We start from the raw sequence: 17,373 nt of genomic DNA on the forward strand, positions 1-17,373 counted from the left end.
CTTGCTAGTTCTCTAGCCTTAGTTGTATTCTAAGACGTTCCTTTTGTATCCTAGGAGACTTGTGTAGATACTACGAATAAGTCCTTTAGACAGTACTCAGCACGCCTCAAGAAATATATTTGTCAACTATTTATACTACAATCTAAAAGACTTCAAATGGATGACAATATGATCCTCGACCCACCACTGCTCCTATTCATGTTGTCGCAACCCGAAAATTTTCGATCTCGCGACCTATGGTTTAGGCATCTTTTTAAATATCTCATCAATTAAGGAATGCCTGGACACCAGACTAATCATTAATTAATGATTTTGAAAAATGAGTTCATGGAATCGTCACCAATGTTTTACTCAAAATATTGGAAAAAAAAAAGGTTTTTGAAGATCCAATAACGGCCTTGATAACCAGAATTGGGTTCGGGGGTCGGTTACGTGTAGGGAAGGTATTAAGCACCTCTACAACGCCCTTAATTGGTACCCTATGATGAAGTTAAAATTAAAAATAATAAAAATAAAAATATTAAATCCCTTTTTATTAATAACTATTTACATGCTTGAAATTTAAATTAAGCAATTGACTCTGAAATATCTACATGATTGCGTTTATTATAACAATACTCATCAAAAATAAGAAATATAAGAGAGAGAAGAAGATTGATTGAAATACCTCATAGCAAGCTTTGTTAAATCTTCCGATATGGAAATTCTAGGTGCTTTGTAGCAACCTTTCACACTACACAAATGCCTCACAAATCACAAGAAATACAATAGGAGGGAAAGAGAGAGAAATTTCGAGCTCTAAGGAGTTTTGAACGAAATTTTTGAGGCCCTGAGAACTGTGCCCAAGCTGTCTATTTATAGGCATCAGAAAGTTGCCAGAACGGCCCGTTCCAAAACCGGAACGGCCTGTTCTGGATCTGAACATTGTGTGTTAATCACGCACTTGGGAAAGGCCCGTTCTGAAACCGGAACGTCCAGTTCCAGAGGTGCGTTTAACACATAATTGCTATGCTGGAACGACCCGTTCCAAATCAAGATTTGAGGCCTTTTTTGTCACTTGGAACGGTCCGTTCCAATTTGGGAACGGCCCGTTCCAAACGTAGGTTTTAGCCTTTTTTAAGAGCTTGGAACAACCCGTTCCAATTCTGGAACAGCTCGTTCCAAACTAGGGTTTTAGGCCCTTTTTGTAAATTAGAATGCCCCATTCTAGTTTTGGAACAGCCCGTTTCGGGCTACTAAAACCAGCTTATTTGGGCTTTTAACCTTCTGATATCATGTCCTGTTATTTCCATGCTTGGGAGCTCCATTTCTTTGATGATAAACGTCCATTTCATTGCTTTTGTTGGTCTGGACGAAATTAGGTGTCTACACATGCTACTTTGATGTATGCCAAGTCTTTGCCCAATGTCTCTAAAATTGAAGTCTTTGCTAGTCAGAACTTCTGTTGTTGGCAGGAACACATTCATACATTGCTCAACATGTATGAAGTTGTGTTCGCCCTTATCGCTTCAAAACCAAATTCTAAGGCAATAACCAAATAGATTTAAGATTAGAATCAAGCCAATAAGGTATGTCGTGACACTTTACTAAGTGCATTATCTAATGATTTGTCGATGTATTGTTCCTATAAGGAAAACAAGGATATTTGAGAATCTCTCATCCTTTAATATACTATTGAGGACGTGGTAAGGTACTAATTCATCATTAGCATCTACTACCATTGGACAATGATCAAAGACCAAGGCATCAAAGTTCAAAGCAATGAGTACCATAAGCTACTTGAGAATTTAAAGGCTAAAAATATTACATTGCTTGATGAGTTTGTATCTGAGCTACTAATTGAAAAGTTGCTTGAATCTTGGATGGACTATAAACAATAATTGAAGCACAGGCACAAGTAGATGTCAGTATCAAACCTAATCACTCACATCATCATAGAAGATACCAACAAAAAGGAATGTGTTGCTACAAGATTGAAGGCACTATCGGCAAAAGCAAATATGGTAGAAGATAAACCAACTAATAAAAGATATGATAACAAATTTGATCACAATAGAAAAAAGAAATTTCTTAATAATGTCCAACAAAATGTTGCTTCTAACCCATTATTTAAGAAAAAAAATGAAATTGTTATGTTTGTGGAAAGCCAGGACATCATGCATCCCAATGCAAATATAAAGCGACAAATGACAATCCTCCTGAGCATAGGGCCAACCTAGTTAAAGGAGATGATATTATTGTTGCGGTCGTTTCTCAAGTAAATGTTGTGACCAATGTGAGTAAGTGGGTAGTTGATTATGGAGCTACTAGACATATTTGTGCTAACAAAAATGCATTTACCTCCTACACTTTTGTGAAAAATGGAGAAGAACATGTGTACCTTGGTGACTCTAGTATTAGGGATGGCAACGGGGCAGGTCGGGTACGAGTTTCTATCAATTATAATAATTAGTTTTTAAATTATAATAATCAGTTTTTATTAGCCAGCTTTTGCATATTTGCTTTCCCTTTATTTAGGCTAACTGTTAGTGCTAAATTGGTGGAGTTTATTCCTGTGATTCTTTCCAATTTACGTTATCAATTTGTATATTTATACTACTGTAACCCAATGACAAAATCAATCAAATTCATTCCAAACATTTTCCTATATGGTATCAGCCTAATACACGATCCTCTTCTCCTTTTTTTTTTCCAACACAGGACGTCGCTCCTTCCTTTCTTTTTGCCTCCCATGGCCAACGACAACTTTTCATCTATTAGCAACCCTCATGAGCCATCAAAACCCTTCATTTGCATCACCCTCAGCAGTGTCACCAAGCTTTTTCCCTTCAATTACCTCACCTGGAAACTTCAAGTTGAAGCTTTCCTCGATGGCTATGATCTTCTCAAATATCCAGATGGATCCTTTCCTGCGCCGGCGACGACGGTCTCCACCACCCTTGAACCTCCGGTGACAACTCCGAATCCTGCTTACCAAACCTGGTGTCGACAGGACCGTCTTATATACGGTGCTCTCCTCACCACACTCTCCCCTGAAGTAGCATCCCTGATGTCTCAAACAACACTACAAGAAAAATACAAATTTCCGACGGATAATTTCCGATGGATCCAAGTCCGTCGAAAAAAAAAATTTTCTGACAGAAAATTTCCGATGGATCAAAATCCGTCGGAAAATGTATATTTCTGACGGAAATTTCCAACGGATTTTGATCCGTCGAAAATTTCTGACGGATTTATATCTGTCAAAAATTTCTGACGGAATTTCCGTCGAAAATTTCTGACAGAATTTCCGTCGAAAATTTCTGACGGAATTTCTGTCGAAAATTTTCGACGGAATAATCCATCAGAAATCATGCCCTATTTATATTAATTAATATTAAATCATATTAATTAATAGTGGATGTTCATGCTGATTAATTAGAACCACTGATAACGGAACATTATTCCCTAACTGCTCATTTGTAGCCACAAAAACATGCATCAAATTTAATTACAATAATATTAGTTATATAACATCTTTTTAGAAATGTGTTGACAAGATAATCGATAATATATTTATTTTTAGATAAAACTTAAATGTAATATTAAATGCTAGAGGGAACCGACCAAGTTAACTAGAGTATCATACAAAGAGGGAGAGTGACACTTATTCTTAATTAAGATTTATATTAAAGTTTATATTAATATTTTATTGTTGGATTTATTGTATTACCCTTTATCAAATTTTTCTGGTATTAAGAGCATTTATTTAGAGTTTTATAAATTTTACACTCAAAATGTGAGGAAGTGTATTAAAATTTTTATATTGAATAATGATATAACTAAAATAAAGTATATATAAATAATAAAAATTCGTACATTACAAATCACTTATATATATATATATATATATATATATATATATATATATATATATATATATATATATATATATATATATATATATATATATATGATTAAATTAAACTTGGATTCATATAGTTAAGAGAAAACTAAAGATTGTGTAAGACTTAAAAAAGTGTTTAAAAGGATCGACTAATTTTTTATAGCTAAAATTAATAAAATTTATTTGAAATCATCAATGTTACAAGAAAATTAATCAAATCTATTTGCTGAATTATATTTGAAATCATCAACATTGATGGTAGCTGGCTTTAACAATTTTATCTATATATGGATAAAAAAATGTTGAAAAATATTGATGTTAGTAATATTATTATTAATCGCTTTGCTTCTATAACGCTATAAAGAAATTTCACTTTGTGATAATTTCTATATATATTTTGTTTTATAAGGAATAATAAGTGACATATTTAAGAACAAATTAAAATATTTTATTGATGATAGATGATAATATAAAAGTATTTTGAAAGAAAAATATAATTATATTTTTTTATATTTGTTAAAATGCTATTTTTCCAATATAACAAAATATGTTTTCTAAGAGATATATATATATATATATATATATATATATTTGTACATAAATAGTCATCTTTTTTTGTTTCACTTCGGACCCATCAAATAAAAGGACCAACCCTAGTAATATATATTTTAAGAGTTTTTAATGTTGTTCTTGAATTAAAATTAAGACTTAATCACTTACTTCATCTCTTAATTTATTTATTTGTTTGGATTTGGTATTTTTTTATTATTAATAATCGTTTATTTTTAAAATTAATATAATATAATCTTTTCCATCAAATTAAGTTAGCGTCGTTAACTCTATAATTTCTGGTGATTTTAATTTACACTTGATGTCCATTTTTAACTGCCACTATTAATTTTTTTGGATTTTAAACCATGTAAGTTTTAATTAGAGATTCAACGAATCATATTAATATTAAAGATTTTAACAAATTATATTATTATTAAGCATTCGATGAATAAGGATATATTTTAAGAAATAACTTATTTAAGATATTATATAATAAGTTTTTATGTAATAAGATCTTAATTATAATTAACATTAAACATTCAATGAATTCGAATAATGATATGTTTTAAGAAATAACTTCTTTAAGATCTTATATAATAAGTTTTTATATGATAAGATCTTATAATATTATAAGTGTTTAAAATTTAATAAATCTTTGTATTTGTATAATTATTTAAATACTTACAGGATGTTATTTCATTTTAAAAATAAAGAAAAATTATTATAATTAAATTTTTATTGAAAGTAAAATAAAAATATAAAAAGTAACTAAATAACTTTCAAAAAAATAATTAGAAAATGAACACGTACATTAAAAAATAATACATGGATGAATCGACACGCTATGTGTCATGTTGACAACCACATGCACCACGTGTCAGCCTACATGGATGAACAATATATAACACATCACTAGACTCTAAAATGACAATGAAATATATGATAAAATGACATGAAAAGATTATTTAAATAAATACTTTAAAAGAAGACTTATTTGAAGCATGAAGTATCATCTTTTCTTGCTAGTATATATATAAAGGTGTTTAGAGATTTAATGAATTGAGTAAAATTTATATTAAAGATAATATATAATTAAGATTTGTAAGTTATTGATTAAATGAACATGGTGATTTAGTGATTAAAATTATTTAAACTACTTAAAATTTTTAAGTTGAGTCTTTACAAATTTTCAAGATTATTTAGAGATTAAAATGAAGATATTGTATATGTTAGAAACTAAAATAAAATAAAAGTGTTTATTTAGGCTAGTAAAAAAAAAGGAGACACTTGATACCTCTTAATTTTTAAAAGATAAATAAAAAATAAATTAAAATAATAGTTGTGAGTAATTACTTTAAAAAAATATATCAACGATTATTATTATTTTTTAAAAAATTGAAAAATATAAAAGATATAGATAACCCTTTCAATTCTATCATTTCGATCCATGATAACGTGTCATGTATTGTTGATCCACGAATCATGTGATAAGTTAACTAAGGTTGTTAACTTTAGTATTTTTTTTAGATAAAGCTGTAACATCTCAGTTTTCAACATGATTATTACTATTATTATTATTATTATGTGGTATTTGGTCATAATTTGGTGGTTATATTTTACTTCAATTATAGATAATTCACACTCCATTTATGCTTAGAAAGATATGTGTTGTTGGATCTAATTAGATAGTTGTGAAATTTTTTAAGAACCATTTCTCGCTGGGCTGACTGACAAGTATCGGTTTTTGGGGTATAACTTGGGCTGTGAGGGTTCAAATAATGCAAACTTGGATTCAATGGAAACATAAGAGAAAAATGCACAACTTTTACTGAAATAGCTATTTTCAAATTCGGTCGTATAGAAGGTCAAAATTGGAATTTTATTGATACAATTGTTTCTCGCTGGGCTGATTGGCAAGTCTCGGTTTTTGGGGTATAACTTGGGCTGTGATTGTCCAAATGATGCAAAGTCGGTGGCTATGGAAAGATAAGAGAAAACCCTACAACTTTCATGAAGTAACCATTCACAAATTCGGCCGTCTAGAAGGTCAAATTCGGTGGTCAAAAATCGGTGCGGAAAAGAATATGGCATCCAACTCATCCCACTAACAACACCAACTCATCCCATTTCGTTTTGTCTAAGATTTTTCCATTATTTTCCATTATTTTAATGTGTTATGGAGGCTATAAATAGGCCTTCACTTCTCCATTGCAAACCATCCCAAGAAACACTTCTCATTCTCATCCTCTCTTCTCTCATACTCTCTTCTTTCCCTCTTCTTCTCTTTGAAGACCAAGGGAAATCTAGAGGAGGAGGTTCTGTCCTAGTTTTAGCTCCGGCCCCTATTTTAGACGGAAGGAGCCTTGGGGAGGCAGCTGTGCTATAGTCTCAGTTTCTGCCCGAGTTTCAATTCAGGTTTATCCAAGTAAGGGTGGCATTTATAAAATTAATCTAGTATGCTAAGTAAGGGTGGCATTTATAAAATTAATCTAGTATGGGTAGTACTTATAAGACTTAATCTAGTATACATGAGCATGATAGGAGTAGTATAACTTTTAATATGCTATTTTGTTTGTATGAAGGTTGTTATTTATTTAAATTGATGGTTGTTATTTATTCAAGTTGGTGGTTGTTTTGGATATTTAATTTGGCATGGTTATGATTATGTTTATATATATAATTATGAAGTATGTGTATGTGGTTTGGAAAAGTAAATAGGACTGAGAGGAGTAAGGTTATGGATGGGAGGTCTCTTGGTGAGATCAGGGATATAATCTTTGGAGAAAATATGGTATTTCGGAATCCCATTGTGAGGATTTCCAATTTGAAAATTTTCCAAGGATTATATAGTAAACCGCTTCAGATGTTAGGTGGATTCTGAAGTACTCCTCTAAGTATCTATTTGCTACCGGTATGGGTCTGGGTCGAGTCATACCGATGGATGAGGTGACCCCACCAGGGTTACGTGACGACGTAATCCAACTGTATACTTTCCATGAGAGGTTAGGCGTGACACATGGGTTGCTGACATGTTTCACCGTATCAACACTTGGTTTGGATAGGTGTTGAGGCCAACATTTGGTTTGGATGTGTTGGTTACATCATGGATTATACGGTGGTGTGACTTTGCTTTGGATGTAGATTATGTATACATATGGTATGGATTGTATACTATGGTTATGGATTTCTTTAATTAATATGTATGCATTGGCATGGAGGTGTATACATTATATTGGTTTATATCTATCTTGGAAATACATGTTGGCTTGAATAAATAATTGTTAAATGATATTTATACTATGGTTGGTTTTATACGTGCTAACCCTTATGTTTCCATGTGGTGGAACTGTGATGGTCTCACTATGTGGGGGAGCAGATTAGGTGTGAGGCCATGGGATAGCAAGGAGTCTTCTGGGTAGCTGCTTTGAGAAGTGGCTAGGCTTAGAGCTTGACCAGCACCTAGGGTGTTTCTGTTGATGGTTAATGTTAATATATTTTGGATGACTGTATAATTTTACTGAGAATGACTAATATATTTATGTTTGCTATTATGAAAACAATTTTTACACTCTAGCGTAGCTGGCTTTTGCTCTAATATTTTCTTTATTATATATATTATTTATTATGATTGATGATTTATGTGATGACCTAAGGTGGGTTGTTACAGTTTTGGTATCAGAGCTGGTCAAGTCTCTTTAGGATTTGTGGGGAATGGTCTTGTTATGTTTCCGTTGTATGGAAACGAATTTTGAAAGGAACTTCATGAGTAACTCATGAGTTTCTTAATCTTGATTAGGAATTTCTTATGAGTTTCGTGTAAACTCATAAAGTTCTTTGACCTTTTTAGGATGACTGGTAGGGGAAATCATTCTAATTCTTCTTCAAGCATGGATGGGCGGCAAATTGCTCGAGCTATGGAGCTAATTGCTGCTACTATTGGATAATAGAATACTTTATGGTGAGCTTAGGTACCAATAGTATGAATAAAGCCTTGATAATCAACTAGAAATTATTGACACCTTAGATTTAGGTGAGACATTGATTTGGCAAGAGTTTACAATTAATGGAATTTAGGAATCTATAGTAGTAGTGATTGAATCCAAAGAGGTTGTATCTGAGAATTGAAGTTTTGATGGGAGATTGGAACGTTCCTTGAGTGTTGGTGCTTGCATGATAACTTTTATGGTTGAGGTAGTATGTGAATTTTATTTTGTGAGCTGTTTTGGTTTAGGATTGTAATGAAAAGCTTGAATATGAGTTTAAGGTGGAAAGGAGTGAGTTTGGAATGATTAAGGTATGTTAGTACACTAATGCTGTATGATATGGGGATTATTTTTGTTGAAATTTTGTTGTGCCAGTATGAGTATCATATTGATAGAATCTGATTTTGTGGTCTTTATGAGAATTATGGCTTTAGATACTATCTTTCTAATGGAACTGGAATCAGGTAAAAAGCAGGTCTAGAACTCTAGTTATGACTGCTTTGGTGATCAGAAGTCTAGTTGTTAGAGCTGAATATACTTGAAGTGATTGTTGAAATTTTAGTTAGGAAGGTGATCTTTTTGAAATCTTAAGAGTTGTAGCTTATTCATTTAGCTTTCATTTAAGACAGGTTTGAAATCATTTGGATGAGTATAACTCTATAGATATATACTGTCATGATAGGCATAACAAGGATAAAATAGATTTGGTGATGTTTTGAGGTTTGGTCATTGAAAGGTTGATTAAAATGATATGCTTGGTTCATGGTGATCAATTCATATATGCTTAGGGATAGTATATGTGAAGGAAGTATTCTAATATGAATTGATATGCAAGTATGTGACCTTATGGATCAATTAGTGGATATTTGTGTGTTAATGAAAGGTTTTGATCTTAGGATGTGATACCATCATATTAGAGTTAAGTGTGAAGATATATCCAAGATAAACTTAGGCTAGATTATCTAAGTATGACTCTGATTGTATTAGGTGCGTGTTTTAGGCCATGTAATTTCTTGTGAAGGTTTAACATAGAGCTACCTAAGGTAGAAGTTGTAGTGAGAGATACCTAATTCAATTAGTAAAATTAAGAGTTTTCTTAGGATAATTTATAGGAGATTTATTAAGTAAATTTCTAAGATAGCAGTTCGAGGTTTAGGCTACTCTCATCTCACTCGCCTCTACTACAGGAATCGCTTTGCTTTCTTTTCCTATAGCTACTAAGATAGATTCGGGAAGAGTGTTGATGCATGAAGGAAAGATAGTAGCTTGTGATTCTAGGCAATTGAAAATTCATGAGAGGAATTACCTTACCCATGACCTTGAGTTAGCAATTTTAATTAAGATTTGGAGACACTAGATATATGATTCTAAGCTAGAGGTTTTTAGCGATCATAAGAATTTTAAATATCTATTGACAAGAAGAGATAATTGGAATTTTTAAGGACTAGGATTTTGATCTTAATTGTCATTTGGGCAAAGCTAGTATGGTGGTTGATACTTTGAGTAGAAGACCTCTAGATATATCTTCCCTTATGGTTAGAGAGATAGATCTTTTGGTTTGGTCTAAAGATTTAAGTTTGGCTTATGAGGTTACCCTTAGTAGTATGAGACTAGGTATGACTAAAGTAACAAGTGAATTATTGAAGGAAATTGGAGAAGCATAATTAGTTGATTCATTTTGAAAACAAGACAAGAGGATATAGGACAAGGTAGTGGATAAGAGCTGCCTTCGGTATAGATGAGGTGGTAAGACTTGGAGATTGATTCTGTGTAAAACTTACGCTTAGGCACATGATTTTTGGAGAGGGTCGTAGAAATGAAAATATTATTCTGGCAGATACCTTGAGTAGGATGATCTTTCGCCTACCACATTTGATGATTTAAGGGTTGGATTTGACTAAAGAACTTAGAGACTTAAGCGTGATGTGTGAGCTCACCCTTAGGAGCATTGAATTTAGTATGTTGAAAGTAACTAATGAATTAATGGACGAGATTAGAGAAGCCTAGGAGTTAAATTCTTTCTTAGTGAACCAAGTGGAGAGGATTAGTAGGGGTGGGTATAGCCCTTTACGAGTGGAAATTGATGATGTTTTGGGGTTCAATAATAGGATCTATGGCCTAGTAATCTTGAATTTAGGAAGATGATCTTAAAGGGAGGACACAAGTGTTCTCTTAGTATCCATTGAGGAGCTACTAAGGTGTATCAAAGTCGTGCAGTGGAAGCATGGTGGCCTTAAGTGTAGAGAGGAATAGAGGATGGTGTGTACTCATATTTAGTATAGTATAAGTCTGAGACAGAACATTAGGTGCCTTTTAGGACTTTTGTAGCCTTTAGATGTTCCTATTTGGAAATGAGATAATGTGTATAAACTTTGTTGTGGGTTTTCCTAGGAGGTTTAGGAAGAATCTTGAACAAGATATGGATGGGGTTTTAAGGTACAAAGGCAGAATTTGTATTCCACAAGATGGAGAGTTGAAGAAGTTGATACTTGAGGGAGGTCATAAAAGCAAGTTGAGTGTACATCCGGGTATGACAAAAATGTATCAAGATTTGAAGAAAATGTTTTGGTGGAATGGAATGAAAAAGGAGATAGCTGAGTATGTTGCATCTTACATTGTGTGTCAGAAAGCTAAAGTGGAACATCAAAAACCAGGAGGTTTGTTACAAATAATGGAGATCCCTGAATGGAAATGGGATAGTATAACCATGGATTTTGTTGTTGGATTACCAAAGTCTGCTAAGAATTGTGATTCTATTTGGGTGATCATGGATAGATTAACTAAGTGTGCTCATTTCCTTCCGGTGAATATAAAGTGGTCCTTAGAAAGGTTAACTCAAGTGTATATTAAGGAGATTGTTAGATTACATGGTGTGCCCTCCAGTATCATCTCTGATAGGGATCCTCGTTTTACATCTTGATTTTGGCAGAGTTTGCATCAGGCGTTAGGGACTAAGTTGAGACTCAGTTCTGCTTATCACCCACAGACTGATGGGCAGTCTGAGAGGACTATCCAATCTTTGGAGGACTTGTTGAGGGCTTGTATTTTGGATCATCTAGGGAGTTGGGAAGAAATGTTGCCTTTGGTCGAGTTCACTTATAAAAACAATTTTCACGCATGTATAGGAATGGCACCATTTGAGACTCTATATGTGAGGAAATGTAGAACACCTTTGTGTTGGTTTAAAGAGGGAGAACATGTATTTTTGAGGGTGACTCCTACCACAGGTGTGGGAAGAGCTATTAAAACTAAGAAGTTGAATCCTAAGTTTATTGGGACCGTATCAAATTCTCAAGAGGATTGGAGCAGTGGCATATCAGATTGCATTACCTCCATTCCTATATAATTTGCATGATGTGTTTCATGTTTCACAACTGAGAAAGTATATTCACGATCCGAGTCATGTCTTGGAATCAGAGGCAGTGCAAGTGAAGGAGAATTTAACTTTTGAGAAACAACCAGTTTCAGTGGCAGACAAGAGAGTTAAGAAGTTGCGAGGTAAATCTATCAATTTGGTGAAGGTTATTTGGGATGCAGACACTAATGAAGCCACTTGGGAGTTGGAAGACAATATGAAGGATCAATACCCATATCTCTTTTGAGTAAGTGAATTTTCGGGGACGAAAATTTTTATTGTTGGGGAGAATTGTAACATCTCAGTTTTCAACATGATTATTACTATTATTATTATTATTATGTGGTATTTGGTCATAATTTGGTGGTTATATTTTACTTCAATTATAGATAATTCACACTCCATTTATGCTTAGAAAGATATGTGTTGTTGGATCTAATTAGATAGTTGTGAAATTTTTTAAGAACCATTTCTCGCTGGGCTGACTGACAAGTATCGGTTTTTGGGGTATAACTTGGGCTGTGAGGGTTCAAATAATGCAAACTTGGATTCAATGGAAATATAAGAGAAAAACGCACAACTTTTACTGAAATAGCTATTTTCAAATTCGGTCGTATAGAAGGTCAAAATTGGAATTTTATTGATACAATTGTTTCTCGCTGGGCTGATTGGCAAGTCTCGGTTTTTGGGGTATAACTTGGGCTGTGATTGTCCAAATGATGCAAAGTCGGTGGCTATGGAAAGATAAGAGAAAACCCTACAACTTTCATGAAGTAACCATTCACAAATTCGGCCGTCTAGAAGGTCAAATTCGGTGGTCAAAAATCGGTGCGGAAAAGAATATGGCATCCAACTCATCCCACTAACAACACCAACTCATCCCATTTCGTTTTGTCTAAGATTTTTCCATTATTTTCCATTATTTTAATGTGTTATGGAGGCTATAAATAGGCCTTCACTTCTCCATTGCAAACCATCCCAAGAAACACTTCTCATTCTCATCCTCTCTTCTCTCATACTCTCTTCTTTCCCTCTTCTTCTCTTTGAAGACCAAGGGAAATCTAGAGGAGGAGGTTCTGTCCTAGTTTTAGCTCCGGCCCCTATTTTAGACGGAAGGAGCCTTGGGGAGGCAGCTGTGCTATAGTCTCAGTTTCTGCCCGAGTTTCAATTCAGGTTTATCCAAGTAAGGGTGGCATTTATAAAATTAATCTAGTATGCTAAGTAAGGGTGGCATTTATAAAATTAATCTAGTATGGGTAGTACTTATAAGACTTAATCTAGTATACATGAGCATGATAGGAGTAGTATAACTTTTAATATGCTATTTTGTTTGTATGAAGGTTGTTATTTATTTAAATTGATGGTTGTTATTTATTCAAGTTGGTGGTTGTTTTGGATATTTAATTTGGCATGGTTATGATTATGTTTATATATATAATTATGAAGTATGTGTATGTGGTTTGGAAAAGTAAATAGGACTGAGAGGAGTAAGGTTATGGATGGGAGGTCTCTTGGTGAGATCAGGGATATAATCTTTGGAGAAAATATGGTATTTCGGAATCCCATTGTGAGGATTTCCAATTTGAAAATTTTCCAAGGATTATATAGTAAACCGCTTCAGATGTTAGGTGGATTCTGAAGTACTCCTCTAAGTATCTATTTGCTACCGGTATGGGTCTGGGTCGAGTCATACCGATGGATGAGGTGACCCCACCAGGGTTACGTGACGACGTAATCCAACTGTATACTTTCCATGAGAGGTTAGGCGTGACACATGGGTTGCTGACATGTTTCACCGTATCAACACTTGGTTTGGATAGGTGTTGAGGCCAACATTTGGTTTGGATGTGTTGGTTACATCATGGATTATACGGTGGTGTGACTTTGCTTTGGATGTAGATTATGTATACATATGGTATGGATTGTATACTATGGTTATGGATTTCTTTAATTAATATGTATGCATTGGCATGGAGGTGTATACATTATATTGGTTTATATCTATCTTGGAAATACATGTTGGCTTGAATAAATAATTGTTAAATGATATTTATACTATGGTTGGTTTTATACGTGCTAACCCTTATGTTTCCATGTGGTGGAACTGTGATGGTCTCACTATGTGGGGGAGCAGATTAGGTGTGAGGCCATGGGATAGCAAGGAGTCTTCTGGGTAGCTGCTTTGAGAAGTGGCTAGGCTTAGAGCTTGACCAGCACCTAGGGTGTTTCTGTTGATGGTTAATGTTAATATATTTTGGATGACTGTATAATTTTACTGAGAATGACTAATATATTTATGTTTGCTATTATGAAAACAATTTTTACACTCTAGCGTAGCTGGCTTTTGCTCTAATATTTTCTTTATTATATATATTATTTATTATGATTGATGATTTATGTGATGACCTAAGGTGGGTTGTTACAAAAGCGGTGCTAAGGATGAATAACAAATAATGAAAATAAAAGTTAAATGTTAATGTCCAAAACTAAAATGATATTTTGCTCCAAAGTATAAATATGAATTAATTAATAATTAATGATGAATAATATTTTATAATATTAATCATTAATATTATAAAATTTAATGATTAAATTGCAATTGCAATTTAACGGACCCCAACAGAGCGCCAAAACACAAAAATTTTACCCCTCTTTTCTCTCTAGGTTTCCACCTTCCTAACTTTCTCTCTTCCTTCTCCACCCTTTCCTAATTCTAATTCCTCCATTCTCACTCCTTTCGCCATGTCCAACAGGTAATTTTTCAAACCCCTCTTTTCTTCTTTTTCAATTTCAATTTCCGTTTCACCGATTTTTGCTTCGATCTCCTCTCATGATTCTTCGATTTCTCTTTTTTTTTCTTCTCAGTTTGTTTATTTATTTTTTATTTTTATTTTTTATTATCTGGGTCGCGCCTTTCGGTGCCGAAACAGACAAAAAAAGGGGAAAGAGGTTTGTGTTGTCGTTGTTGTTTGGTGTGTTGAGATTATTAACTTTTTTCTGATTTTTATGCGTTTGAACGGCTGTGTTATGGATTTTATAAGTTTTTTTTTTGTGCCAGTTTTTTCGTTTCGTTTCTCGTTTTTTGTATTTAGAAATGTTATTTTGTTTGAAGCGTAATGTGATTAGTTTTCTGTTAAATTGGGTTGGGATCGTTGGTGACTTGGTGTTTAATGTGAACAAGGTGAATTTTGAACTTGAAGTTTGGTTTTTTTATATTTATATGCTAATGTTTCATTTTAAGTGACTTGAAAATTGTGTGTTGGGACGTGAGGATTATGCACTCATATGTTTTGTAATTTTTTTTCAATCGAATTTGTGTAGACTCCTTCTGTGTTTTTTGTTTTTGATCAGCTAGACTCTTTCTTGATTGCTTGTTCAGAATTTATTAATTAATTTATGATTCATGAATTGTCTTAGGGTTTGCAAGTTCTATGCGCGAGGGTCATGTTTGAAAGGGGACCAATGTGATTTTGCTCATGAGAGAAAGGATGATGTAAGTTGGTACTCTAATTCTGATTATCACATACTATGTTTATCCCCAATGGTTTTTTTATGGATTCTCTGACTTTTGTTTCTTATGTGGAGAACAGGTTTGCAGCTATTATCAAAAAGGATTCTGTGCTTATGGTAGTAGATGCAGATATAGGCATGTCAAAGCTTCGCAAGCGTCATCTTCGGCAAATGGTCATGGACGCCATTCTCCTGTTTTGGATTCTGTTGTGAGTCATACTGCCAAAGGAACTTCAAGTTGGGTTCCAAAGGCCGTTAAGTCATCTTCAGGTGAATTAATTTTAAAAACTCTCACCTGTAGTTTTGATTGATTTTATTTTATTTTTTTGGCAAGATTCATAGAAATATGTTGGAGAATTGACTGGTAATTTGCCTTTGAATTTTCTTTTTCTTTCTTTATGGGTGAAATAATTTGGCCAGGATGATATTTAAATTTGCTTTTGTTGCTTTACTTAGTTAGATTTTTTGTTGACTTATCAATATATATATTAGAACAAGCCGGTCTGAGTTTATTGTGAGTGTTAACAAGTATCCTGAAGCTTAAAGTCATAAACTTTTTGTTGGGATGAGATTCAAAATGAGATTCGAGGGCGATGAAGTTCCTGAAAGAAGGTGCACGGTCTGGTCGCTTGGAAATTTATATTTTAATTTTAGTGTATTTTTCAATCTGATAAACTGATCCTCCCCTTGGATACAGGTTCAGTGGTACAATTGTGGGTGTTGGAGATAATAAATCGTCAGTCTGGGCTGATTCTGAGTGGCGATCATTAAAGGTTAGTATGGCTTTAGTTACATTTCCCATGCTTTTTTCTTTTTGTAGTTTGCAATTGCATTCAGTTGAATTCAATATTTTTAAAAACTTTCCATGCATGGCCGTTTAGTTTTGGGAAAACTACCAAAAAGCAGACATTATTCTTCATTCTCTTTAAATTGGTAAAAAAAAGGTCAATAATGATGATACTTTGTTTGTGGAACAATCTAGTAATGATATTTCCTTGATGGTTGGATAAATTAACTGCGAGAAATTCGCTAAGATTTTATGTGCTTGATGTTGACACCTCAATAAATTACTAGGATTTGAAATATTCATAGCAGCTCTTGGTTCATTAGTCTTATGATCTCTAATGTATTTCAGGTTCAATGGGATGAACCATCATCTATTTTGCGTCCTGATAGAGTTTCTTCATGGGAATTTGATGGAGAAGATAGGAGGAGTTGTAGACCCCTAAAATTGTCCGGGTCGGAAATAAGACTCGAAGACTCTCAAAGATCAACGGAAAGTCAGCTAGAAGGACTCCCAGAAGACCATAGGATGACTATCTGTAGGTTTAGAGGTCTTAGAGTAGCTAAAAATAAGAAAGTGAGAGGAGTGGAGCTCAATACGGCCTCTTTGGAGCTCAGTACGGCCCGTATTGCATTTTTGAACTGCAATACGGCCGTACTGAAACCAATACGGCCGTATTGATGTTTTTGAACCTCAATACGGCCGTATTAAATTCAATACGGCCGTATTGAAGTTCAAAACTTCAATACGGGCCGTATTGACACAGGGGCCGTACTGCGCCTCACCCCTATAAATAAGACGTCATTTGGACGTCATTTGACACTTTTCCACACTTCTTGGACTCTCTCCTTGAGTATTCTGGGGTTTTTGAGCAGTGTTCTGCCCTAGGAATCTCTCCGAGAGCCGATCCGACGAAGTTCTTGAGTTCTGAGCATTTAGCTTGAGAATTCGAACTAGTCGAAGGGAAATCTTTTTGATTTCCATAGTAAAGATTAATTTTTAGGGAAGGAGCGAGCGAGTGTGTAGTGGGAGGGAGCGCCAAAAAGCCTCCTAACATCTGTTTAGATATATAAAAGCACGCTTCAAGAGGTTTTCCTTAAAATCCCTTCTTTTATTGCTTTCTGATTGTCGCATATTTAATTTTGTCATCATGTAGATATTTAATTTATAATCGTTTATAATAAATAGGGGTAATTTAGTAATTTTGCACTGTTATTTATGAAATAATCCGTCATAGGGAACCCGAAAGGGGCGTTGTGGGGTGCTAACACCTTCCCCGCACGTAACCGACTCCCTTACCCGA

The 17,373-nt window shown here is 33.9% G+C and overlaps 1 protein-coding gene across 4 annotated transcripts; it reads left to right on the forward strand.

The window, feature by feature from the left end:
• Positions 1-6,268: 6,268 nt before the first annotated feature.
• On the forward strand, positions 6,269-17,172 carry LOC109794590 (uncharacterized). 4 transcript variants are annotated; one of them, XR_014430080.1, is made up of 7 exons: positions 8,114-12,959; positions 13,911-14,529; positions 15,194-15,269; positions 15,367-15,556; positions 15,779-15,898; positions 15,984-16,059; positions 16,422-17,172. XR_014430080.1 is itself a non-coding variant. In XM_083065329.1 (6 exons), exons 2-5 carry the CDS (start codon positions 14,519-14,521, stop codon positions 16,055-16,057), a joined length of 351 nt encoding a protein of 116 aa, XP_082921455.1. In that variant the 5' UTR covers positions 8,112-12,959; positions 13,911-14,518; the 3' UTR covers positions 16,058-16,059; positions 16,422-17,172. The 4 variants fall into 4 exon arrangements, 1 of the variants encoding a protein (XP_082921455.1); XR_014430081.1 differs by lacking the exon at positions 13,911-14,529 and adding an exon at positions 6,269-6,863 and having other exon boundaries at positions 7,815-12,959; positions 15,367-15,898; XR_014430079.1 differs by having other exon boundaries at positions 8,112-12,959; positions 15,367-15,898.
• The last annotated feature ends 201 nt before the right edge of the window (positions 17,173-17,373 follow it).

This window comes from Cajanus cajan, chromosome 10 (genome assembly GCF_000230855.2).
Source record: "Cajanus cajan strain Asha chromosome 10, NIPB_CcT2T_4, whole genome shotgun sequence".
Taxonomy (NCBI): Eukaryota; Viridiplantae; Streptophyta; class Magnoliopsida; order Fabales; family Fabaceae; genus Cajanus; species Cajanus cajan.

Bases quoted from the DNA above. Each gene is read 5' to 3' on its own strand.
- LOC109794590 (XM_083065329.1), top strand. The intron at 15,270-15,366 runs GTAAGTTGGTAC...TGTGGAGAACAG, and splicing joins CTCATGAGAGAAAGGATGAT to GTTTGCAGCTATTATCAAAA. The intron at 15,557-15,983 runs GTGAATTAATTT...CCTTGGATACAG, and splicing joins GGCCGTTAAGTCATCTTCAG to GTTCAGTGGTACAATTGTGG.